Source organism: Dermacentor silvarum, chromosome 1 (assembly GCF_013339745.2).
Source record: "Dermacentor silvarum isolate Dsil-2018 chromosome 1, BIME_Dsil_1.4, whole genome shotgun sequence".
Lineage (NCBI taxonomy): Eukaryota > Metazoa > Arthropoda > Arachnida > Ixodida > Ixodidae > Dermacentor > Dermacentor silvarum.
The window spans coordinates 53,474,382-53,485,879 of NC_051154.1; the positions used below are offsets into that span (position 1 = coordinate 53,474,382).

The window sequence follows — 11,498 nt, forward strand, 5'->3', positions numbered from 1 at the left end:
CGAAATAACCTTCCTTGTCTGATATTGCTGGTCTAAGTTTATGCTCCACAATATAATTAACCAACGGTCGGACAGGATCAGACGTCTTAGTAAAAAAAAAAAAAAATCATTGACTTGAATTGTTCTTTGTGAGTTGTTCTTTGTAAGCAGGGGGTGGCGGGGCTAGTCAAGCTGCTAAAAAGCAGCTTTTTTCCCTCCATCCTCACCATTTATGTACATTTTTGTTCTGTACTGATGTGCCAAAATGGCGAAATAAAGCAAATCCCAAATCTCGAAAATATTCGATTGTTGAATTGTATGAATATTCGAAAGGTCATTAACCGGCGGATCGCCTTCCAATCTCTCCTTACATTGCCAAGAATGCCAACATTGTAACTGCACGTCAGAGTTAGATGAATGCGCGATACTGTACAGGCATAGGAAAGAAGATACGCGTCTAATGGTCGAGGCTTGACATATCAATAATGGCGGAAGTGCGTGCATGAGTCAGCCTTCGATTACCTTACATAAGGAAGAGATCAATTGCCTCAACAGTTATCTCTCACGTAGACCGGCACGTGTACCCAATTGACACGTGGTGCTACCCTTCCAGAGCATGCACAGATGAGTTTTGTGTCTTTCTTTTTTTCGCCTCAGTGCTTCCTTCAGTTGATAGTCGGCGTTTGTGTTGGCCACTTCTCTCCTCTTGTGTCCGTGTCTGCATGCCCTTACCTTTTTTGCATAATGAATCCTTACCAACTAGCTCAGCTTTCTGTCGTTCTAAGTCATAAGTTTTAAAAATTTGAGTGGCAAAACATGAAGCTGCATGCTTGCACCTATCACGGTGTCTGAAGTGTGCTCTAGCACTTAGCACATAAGTCACACTGCGCTGTCAGGTGTGGTGGATGTGCATGTAACACTTATGTAGACCCAGGACATACGTGAAAGGTTTCATTACCCAGCAAGTGTACTGCACACATGTGGCATTCAACAAAAATGTGTATCTACATTTACAACTACCACAAGAAGGAAAATAACTTACATTCTGTATAAAGCTATGACACTAGTACGATGTACGCCAAAATATAAAGCAGTATTAGATTATTCAATGAAATGCCAAGTGAAATTTTTCAGGAAGACAAGCCAGGGTGTTCCGAGCTACTCTGAAACAACTCTCCAATGCAAGGAGTGATCCTGGTCACTCAGGGCAGAGACGGCGTGACAGAAAAGGCTGCAAGAAAGCACACCTTATGATGGTATGGCACTGCTCAACTATATTAGTAGCAATGAAGATATCCACTGCTCTTCTGCAAGGCTCATCACTTTCTGGGAATTAAAGACAGTAATACGAGTGATGGCGCCCGCGCACCTTGTTCAAACAATCCAATGCCACACGCGTGTAGCAATATTGTGCTTCAACTACATTTTAAGTCTATTTTAAGTCTATTGACCATTAGTGCAGAGAAACTCTTGCCGCAAAATGAGACTTTTTTCTTACCACACCATGCGTCAAATATGCCAAGGATAACTTGAGCGAGGCCTCCTTTGCGCAGCAAACTTTGTGTAAGAAGTTGCCCACAGATGCCTGTTAACCACCGTGGTGTGTTCTTAGCACCTGAAACCTAGAGAGCATAGATGCTATCAGCATCACTTGCCACTATTACATTTACTAAGACAGGGATCAGAAATATGAAACAATTAAAAAATTAAAAATCAGCAAAAGCATTAATGGAGCAGAGACATCAAAATTTCAGCTATAGTCTTGCATAATATGAGAGTAAAGGCCCTGTTAACCATGCAGAATAGAAGAATTCCCCAGAATACTCTGGTTATATCATTAGAATATATATATATATATTTTTTTTCTATTCTGTGAAGTGGTTTAGGTTCACATTTCTAGTAGTTAGTCATTTAGTGGATATACCAATGTTTTGCTGGTTACAAGGTTGAAAAGCCATTGAAAACAAATAGATAATGCTAAGTTCTACCATAAAAAATGGTGCATCTATTGTAATAGGCAGAGAGGCTCCATGCTCATTTATTTGTTTATTTACTTATTTAATTTATGTAATTAATTTATTTATTTTTACACACTGCAGCCATATTTAGGGTTATGGCAGGAGTGGGGATGTCATCATGAGCCTCAAGTGGTTTCAAAAGCTTGCAGTGTCTACAACTGCAGACACTTCAATTCACTTAAAATTTTACCCATTTACAAACTTGTACCACATTTGTAGACAGTGGACATATATAATAGTGCTGAACTTGCTGACTCATGGCCATGAAATGGTGATTCTTTGTGTTAGCCTAATCCCCTTTAAGTACCACAGATGATGAAATCAATTAAACGACAATCAGTACCTGCTTGCTTGCCTGTGCATATCTGCATACATCTTCACTTCACGCATTGGCTGAGCTGACTGTCATCATGCCATCATATGCAAGTGAGCCAAACTGCTACTCTAGCTGATAATGGTCAGTTTTAAGCCTAGAAGATTCCAGTTTTAAACTACTTCACATAAAACTTAGTTTCCATATTAGTATTTTATATGACCCGTTTTTCTGTATTGTGTGCCCACAGTGAACTGTTGATGACCAGGGCATGAGCATTTCTGCCACTACGGAGAATGAAAACAGTGCAGCAACACACTATTTTAGCTGCCTGGCACTTACACCACCGTGGATAGTCTACCCTAAATGTTTGTGACTATTTTGAGGAGAGCTTTGAAAACATTATACACTTGTACGTCTAAACTAGAACATCACAATATCATTGACTGCACCAGGTTTGATACCTTGACAAACTGAAATCACGATGAAGATAACCCTGCTATTAAACAAACTGTTGCACATAGGCATATTTCTGGTTATGAGATCGAATCAGTGACTGTGTTGCACTCAAACTCTAAATAGGGAAATTCAATTACAACTCTGATGTCTCAACATTTTAATGTCTCCCTGCAGTGGTAAAGTATGTCTGCTGCTGAGTACGAGGTCATTGGATTCATTCCTTGACAGTGCCATCACATTCCAATGGGTTCAGAATACAAAAATGCTTGTATCCTGTGTTTTGGGTGATTATTAAAGAAACACAGGAGATCAAAGTTAATCCAGAGCACCCTCCCCCCCCCCCCCCACCCCCTACACACACACACTAACTATGGCGTCGCACTTGGCCTATTTGTACTTTGGGATGTCCAATCCAACCATTTACTTCTACTTTAACTCTTTCAGGCACTATGAACACAACTGTGTACGACAAGATAGTCCATCAACAGCAAAAGCACTGATGAAAGTAATGATATTTAAATTGTGTTACTTACATCTTTACATCTTGAAACACTTCTGATTGGAATTGTGCTGCAAGTTTGAATACATAATGTTTGCAAAATGCTTTAGTAACATGAATGGGAAGATACACGGCTAGGTGTTCTTGTTCGGTGTGGGTATGTCCGTATGTAGCAGGTCTACCTCTTTCATTGTTGTTCACAATGTGTTGCATCAGGCATAATTTTCAAGTGGCTGGATAGGTGCTTTTCAAGCCTGCTAGACATGAAATAGTTGATATTCTAGTACCTGATGTCCTGCAGCAAGTTTTCGCATGGAGTCCACATTCTGTAAACTTGACAAAACTCAATAAAGAATTGAAAATTCTTAATCTATTCTGCAGCTGTGAACTTTTTACAATTCTGAAGATGCAGGAAATGTGGTGAAGTAAGATTTTAATCAACAGAAATAATTGGCACCTGAAAGGGTTAACTTATGTACATGCAGGCGTGCTTGTCCTTCAGCTGCACTTTAGGCGCTTTGGGGGCACATTAAAGAATCCCAGGTGCTGAATATCCAGAGTCCTCCACTACGGTATCTGCCCACTGTGTTGCTGTGGAACATTAACTCTTTCCTTACCGTGAGAAATGTGCTCATTTTTAGTGTTTTTATGTTTTAACATTTTATTTAAAGATGCAGTAGTCACAACATATACTGCGATACATAAAATTATAGCCTAATCACTGGTGTTTTGAATGGATGTATAGCAGTATAATTGCTCAGATAATTTTTGAGAATTCTGATGTGAAAATTCAAAGAAGCACCCCAAGGAACATGAATACAAGTAATAATTAGCTATTTTTATTTTAAGTACTAAGAGTAAAAAAAAAAATCTGAAATATACATAATATACACCTGGTTCTTAGTTCCCAATTTTCGTAAGCCAGATGATGCAACAAAATTATCATGAAGATTTGTTGGCATGAATACTATACTCGCGGACAACTTTCTGTGGCAATGAAGGGAAAGGTACAGGCGTGTGGATGCTGCACATGTGTTACCGCGCCAAGTAGTCCGTCAGCGCTTGACAGTGCTTTTGGTTGCTTGGAACAGACGCTGAATCGATGCAGCTTCCACGTGCGACAGTTTAGCGTTTGCCCAGACGCGGAAGGAAAAAACCGACAAATGAGCAAACTTTTACTTTCACTGGTGTGTTCTGTCTTATTTAACTGTTGCTAATAAACTGCTTATGTTTTCTCTTCCCCAGCCTAAACCAACGTGGATTAAAATGCGGAACTCTTTTCAGAAGCGCTCTCATTTGTGCGCACTTTGCCTCCGTAGCTTCCCCTTCATTGCCACAGAAAGTTGTCCACGAGTATAGCCATAGCAGTGGCCATGCTATGAGAGAAAGCAGTAGCTTCACAAATTTTACAACGGGTAAGTTCCTATTGTACAGGGAGCATTTATTTGTACTCATTGCAGCAGGCACCTGGTTCCTGTTTTACTGTATTCTTTAGGCTTGCCAAGCAATGGTTGTCAGGTCAGGGAGTATGCAGGAGTCTAATCAAAGTTGATCATGTTGTTCAATCAGCTTTTCTGGGCAAGCAAGGTGGTCTAGTGTGCATTGAACTGACACTGGAGCCTCCACATGCATTGTTCAGTTCATGTACAGTGCTGTACAGTAATGTGGAATGTTGCACAATATTCTACAGTAATGAATAAGGGCACTTGAACAAACGGTGTTCAAAGTGTAAGAGCTTAGATAGCTAGTCAAGCTTCGGTCGAAGGTCGGTTGTCTGTAATAGACTGCGCACTCTTGTGTGGGTGAAAACTCTAAATGACTGGAAAGATTGCTCGTAATAATTTGTGCATACACTGTCAAACTACTGATGGTTAAAAGCAACCCACGGGGGGTAAAATAAAGTTGCACTTGATATTAATTGAACACAATTATCAAAATAACACGCACTCATGAGCATCTAGAGTTGTTTGAGACATTGTTAAAACAGCCTATACGTCTGATCAGAAAAATTACCACCTGAGAGAAGCTTCTGTGTCTCCGCTGCTGCTGTCATTTAAAAATTATCTTGCTGAGTCGACATAAGCACAAATTTTGAGTCGCTTTATTGAAATAGTGCTAGGAGCACCGGAGGCTAATCTCAAAGATACCTCCAGTCAAAGTTTTATTTTTTTAGACTCCCCAGTCTGTAAAAAAATTGTCAAACCTGACTAATAGTTGAAGTTCAGTCATCATTTCAAAGAGTGCATGATATTGTTAGTAGAAGAATTCCAACAGAAATGTATAACAACACGTAGAACTAATGATCAATTTGATCGATTCTACAGGCGCGGTAACAAAAGAGTCAAATCCTACCCTCTTCAGGCCAAACGTAATCTTAGTGACACATTACCTTCTATAATTGGTTCGTATTGTCAAATGACCTCTTGCAAATGCAAAAAACTAATTGCCTTATGAGATCATGCGGGTATTTGAACATAGCAGCACTTTCATATATGTGGACAAAGAGTCAGTTCCTCCAGTCTGTTTAGATAACAAGGATTTTTGCTTGCTTTAACACATAGATACAGGTATAACATCACCTAGCAGTCCGTTACCTCCTTTTTTCATCCTACATAGCCGCACAATCTCACGGTATTTGAAGTGTATTGCATGTTCAGTTTTCGTCATTGGTGGCGAAGCAGCCGTACATCACACACGAAGTATACATTACTTGACAAACGGTGGAACAAATGATGGAACGCTGCATATATCCTGCCGCCTGCACCTAGCTCTATGTTGTGCGGCAAACTTTTCTATGGAATCGTTTTTGGTTGAATAATAAAAAGGATGAAAGCTGACGTCCACGAGGATGGTAATTGGGTCTGAGGAGGCTACAGTTTAATTTTAAACTTTTTAAAGACTGGTAACATCATTGTTTATACTTCTATATGCAAGCAGCTGAAGCAGATAGAATAATGAAAAAGACACGCTGGCATACAAAGTAGCCATGTAAATTTCTACAGAGCAGTTCTATAAGCTACCTTTCTACAGTTATAAAAGTTACAGTCCTAAATAAAGGGGCTTTCACACATAACTTGTTTAATTGAGAATGTAAAATTTAAGCTAAAAAACAACACTAAAATGTTCAAGAGAACAGTGCACTACAATTATGAATAAATGCATGCAATGATTTGATAACATATCAACACTAGTTACTGGGCTGCTTGGTTCATACTTACTACGCTGTAATAAATTTGATAACACTTTTACTATCACAACAGAACCTTAAAGCAGTAGCAAAGTGAGCAGTTTTTTTTCTTCTTCTGATAACTTTGCTGTGTACACAAAATGCAACAGAAAGCCGTCAAATATTACGAAATGTCACCCAACAATGTATTTGTCAGCAATAAACTGATGAATGGAATGACTGAGTGTAGTCTAGTGTTTTCAAAGCAAACAACTGTGAATCCACCATCAAATCAACAAGATGAATGTGCATTAAGAACCACAGAGCACTATACTAATATCGTGCTCCAAACTATTCAAAAATGACCAGTTACCTTTGATTACTGCTAAATAATTTTCTAAACTGATAAATTTTCAACAAAAAAAGCGATCCCTGCTAAAAATGCTTTTTTTCTAATTTGCACAGGATGTGCTTTTAATGGATAAATTAGTATAGCACAGAAACTCCATTGTATTTCACAAAGAGGAAATTTAAGCAATACTACACACATTTTGACACTTGAGATTTGATGCATTTGAAAGTAACAGCAGAAGCTCTCGAACAATCATAGGTTGATGAGTATTTTCCAACAGGTATTGCAAGTCTGCAGATAGGTATCGCCTGTCCTCCATCATTTCTTGAATTAAACTGACATCATCAGCCGGTGCACCAGCTAAAGAAAGAAGGAAAATAAAGAAAGAGGCTTGTTATTAAGAAGCTCTAATGCATATACAAGCAGTTAAGATCTTGAGCTTTACTCAATGTATTATGAACAGTGCTATCAGAATGGGCTTACAAAGTGTGCCGACCTACCTCTACATCTTGCTAATGATAAATTGAGCTGATTAACAGTTGAAGGATGGCTTTCCAAGCTAGAATGCGGTCTGCTGCTTTCGTCACTAGCAATCTGCAATTAAAAGAAGCAAAACCACAGCATTTTCATACACCTTTACAACAGGCAGAAGCCGGCATGTCATAAATAAAATATGTACAAGACGAATGCTATATTTTACTAAGCATATACCGTGCTAGTTACACATATATGGGTAAAGTCGGACTGAGGGCACTATGCTTTGAAGTAATGAACAAATGAAGCTGAACTAAGCAAACATAGGGAGTTTCATGGAAGTGGTCAACCTCATTTGGTTAGCACTCTTACCGTTCTTACCGTAAGAGTTTACAATAACTGAAGAAATTTATGTGAGCACGACAGGCTTTTAATAGCGTTGCATTAAGTAGGAAATGAAAATAAGGTGACACCACATGCACTTCATGAAATAAACATTACAATATGGGGACAATTAGCATATAATATGGGAAAAGGCCACAGCCCCCCACCCCCCTAATTTTTTTTTTTTTCAATTTCAAGTTATATTCAAGATAATGCTTAAAATGGCTGCTTAAAGTGGCAGCTCAAACAAACAATTATAGTGGCACAAGTTATTTATAGCTATATGCAACTTCTCAAATACACATTCTACTTTATTTATGCCCATTATCCAATGATAGCAGCTCTCGTTAGAACTGTGGTGAGGCAGTTACTGAAAATCCTATATGAAGAGTAGCAGGTAATTGAACTCACTTTACGGATTGGCGCATGGCAAAGTTGTAGTAATGCTGCCAGAACATCAACAAGGTGATGATGCAAAACCATGCTGCAAAGCACGGGGCTCTGGATGCACACGAGAAGCGCTCGAACAGAGGCTACTAGGAATCTATGGTTTTGCCATGGGAGCAGACGTGTGCTGCACTCAGGAACAGGGCTGAGTGTCCGTCGTTCTAGTGCCAGCCCCACTCCCGGCAACAAATTCGGGTTGATCCCGAGCGCCACCACAAACTGCAGCAGGCTTTGCACAGTCTTCTGCTGCAGAGCACCAAGGCAGCTGGGAGGTGCCGGTGGTGCACTGGACTGCTGGGAAGGGCCCCGAAGCTGTGGTGGCATTGCTGCCTTCGATGCTGTGTCCAAGAGATTTTTCAGAAGCATCAACAGTGAAATGCAGTGATCAAGGTAGAGCCAATACAGGTTCTCACTGCCGCAAGGCTGAAGCAAATGGGGCGCATTTTCAGAGAGGACCTTTGAAAGGTTGGCATCAGCGGATACTGCTTCGGAAAAACAGCGAAGCCTCTGCTGCAGCAGTAAGTCAAAGCTGCCCACTTGTGCATTCATATCTGGAAATTGAAGGTCAGTTAAATCAGAGGTTTCCAAAAGCAACCTTCAAAAGTCTGGACACAATACAAGCATCAGATTACTGTTTACATTTTTACTTTCATTATCAACTGCAACAAGGAAGTGGCTTTATGCAGCCTTAATGCATGCAGCATGTCAGAAACTTATTTCTAATGTAAGCACTGCTGGTTATGTGCTGTTTTAGTACCTTTCAACACATTTAATCAGCAGACATTAGCTGTGACAATCATGTATTACAATACTAAATCACCAATACATACAAGTCCAAGGATCATGTGCAAAGAGACATGTAAATCATTTATTTTTAGGCAATTTTAATCTTCCAGTAGCCAGGCTCCCCAGCAGCTGGGCGACAACATCAAAATCTTCCACAGCACTTCGCCTTTACAGCAGCTGAAAATGTAGTTGCCATAGGTGGGGAAAGGCGGGGGGTGCAAACTGTTTGTTTCATTGATCATTTTACAAAACTGCTGTTTTATATATTGTGTACTTGAACACTAGATTTAAATTTGGAAATCTTTTACATAATTTAGAGTAAACAGCTTTAAAATATATTTAGCAATACAGTTCACTCAAACTGAAGATGACTCAAGGACAAATTGGGACAAAAATTTAACTGTTGACAGCAGACGTGCCCAAAATGATTTTGCAAAACCTGCTGAGCACATCCTTTGGCAAAGTCCTAAACTAGAAAATTAACATTCCGAACAATTTGCCACTTTCTTTATAAAGCATGTGTAGGAATTACACCTAAAATGCTTCATCACAGATGTCCAGCAAATCATGTGTGACATTTCAAGTACAGGGTCAAAGTCCCTCTTCTTATGCTCACATGCTTGTAAAGAAATAGATGTATATCAAGACTCGAATGCCTGCACGAAAACATTTCATGCCGAAAAAGTTGCGAGCCACAGCATGACTCACAGCTTCCAATGAGTACAATAGCGTGCCTGGCAATTACACCAATATTAAGGAAGAAATACGACTACATCTGTTGGGAAACGACTGGCCAGAAAGATTGCAAGCGCAAGTTCAGCCTGCTGCATAAAAAAATGTTTACGAACATCTTTTTGAAGGTAATGCATAAATATATCTTAGGTAAGAAGACGTTATCTATGTCCCACGGCGCACTTTCGATCACGATCGAGCCGGATCGGGATCGAATTTCTCGGTCGCGATTAGGTCCTTCGCGTAGGCTGCGGGAGGGAGCCAATCGCGGGCGAGAATTTCGATCCGGATCGGGCTCGATTGCGATTGAAAGTGGCCCTGTGTCATATTACAAGGAAGCGTGCTGCGTGCGTTGTGTAATAATAATAATAATAATAATAATAATAATAATAAAGAACAGCTTTCATGTAGGCAGTTAGGGAGACATATATTGCCAGATTACGATAAAAAGGGACGCTGGGAATTAAATGTCCGTAGTCGAGAATGTGACAACATACTACATAGTTCGCCGGGCGAACAAAAGAACGCAAATAGAGCACAAAATCCTACACAAGAATTAGGGTCTTTGCGTACGCTCAGTAGCCTGGGTACGCTATTTAGATTTCACTTCAGATCTTACAGAACGCAACAACGATAACTTACCCAAGTGCTTCCCCGAGATGAGCAAATCAATAATGGATATAATCGCCTTTATATCTCGCTCTGCCATATCAGTGCCTCCACTTGCCATGTTTAATCAAATGCAAAACCGCTGACAGTCACATTACAACATGCAAGCACAAACACATGCACATGTGAGCTGTACACAGACGTAACACACCGCCGCGCAGAAACGTAACAAGTGGATTGTGTTGATTTGGATTGTACTTTGGCCACAACCTCGCTATGATAGACCCCACCCATTGTCCCACCTCATGATAGTGAGAATAATAGTGCCAGTTATACAAAATTCAATAATAATAATAATATTAATACTAATAAAATCTCCAAGCCAAGGTAGTGTCGAAGCAACAAACGAGGATCTCGAAGGGCGTGCTTTTTGTACGCCGCATGCACTAAAAGCGATTGCAGGAGCCAAAAAAAAAAAAAAAAAAGAACGTCATGATTGTTTTGTTTTGGACATTAATTCTTATTTGGACATCGTTATTACTGAACATTAATAATAATTGCGATGTTTTAGACTAATAATTATTTCGTTAGATTTCGTTTTCAGTGCGTTAGCGTTAGCAGTGCGCAGTCTCGCGAGTGACGGGCAATGGCAATTAAAGAACATTTACGAGGGAAGCTTTGCGAATTCTGCCCCTGCTTCGTCGGCCTCGCGTCCTTTCCGTCGTCTACTCGTTGAGAACACACTCACGCCAAAGCCATCACCCTCTCCTTAGCACATGTTTCGGCCAACCACCTCGCTTTAGGTTAGAAACGCCATTCCCGACCAACAACCACGTACGTAGAAAGTGGATGAGATGAAGTGGCAAAGAAGCTACCGCCCAATAAAAGCAGCCACTGGGCGCTAACCTACCTCACGGAAATCATTTATTGTGTTTAGCCACTCTCGCATGCGAAAGTAACTGCCAAAATCTTTCTTTTGATTGTTATTTTTGTGCTCTTAGCAGCACATCATTTATGTCTTATAACGATCTTGTGTTCAGGATTAAAGATAATCATCCACAGTAATGTTTACAAAAGTTGTCCACCTCTGTGCCCGGCGCTCCATATGAGCATTTCCTCAAACCAAACTTGTGATGGTGTCCAAGTCTCTCTGCTCATGCGGCAAACGTTGGAGCCGGTGGCCTTCTGTCACGCGCCGGCGCGTGACTCGGCTAGCGGTTCGCTGAAAACGACTCGCGCACCATCAGAACTGTTGCTTGAGAAAGCGCTCACTCGCAATC

At 40.3% G+C, this 11,498-nt stretch overlaps 1 protein-coding gene across 1 annotated transcript in view; it reads right to left on the reverse strand.

The window, feature by feature from the left end:
* The window catches only part of LOC119463342 (transport and Golgi organization protein 6 homolog), a 44,546-nt gene extending 34,115 nt beyond the window's left edge, over positions 1–10,431 (reverse strand). The window contains exons 1-5 of the mRNA XM_037724159.2: positions 10,252–10,431; positions 8,056–8,642; positions 7,287–7,380; positions 6,983–7,146; positions 1,478–1,601 (exon numbers count right to left, since the gene is read on the reverse strand). Of these exons, the coding sequence (XP_037580087.1) occupies positions 1,478–1,601; positions 6,983–7,146; positions 7,287–7,380; positions 8,056–8,642; positions 10,252–10,339 (1,057 nt within the window). The 5' untranslated portion in view covers positions 10,340–10,431. The remainder of the gene's footprint in view (positions 1–1,477; positions 1,602–6,982; positions 7,147–7,286; positions 7,381–8,055; positions 8,643–10,251) is intronic.
* Positions 10,432–11,498: the final 1,067 nt, after the last annotated feature.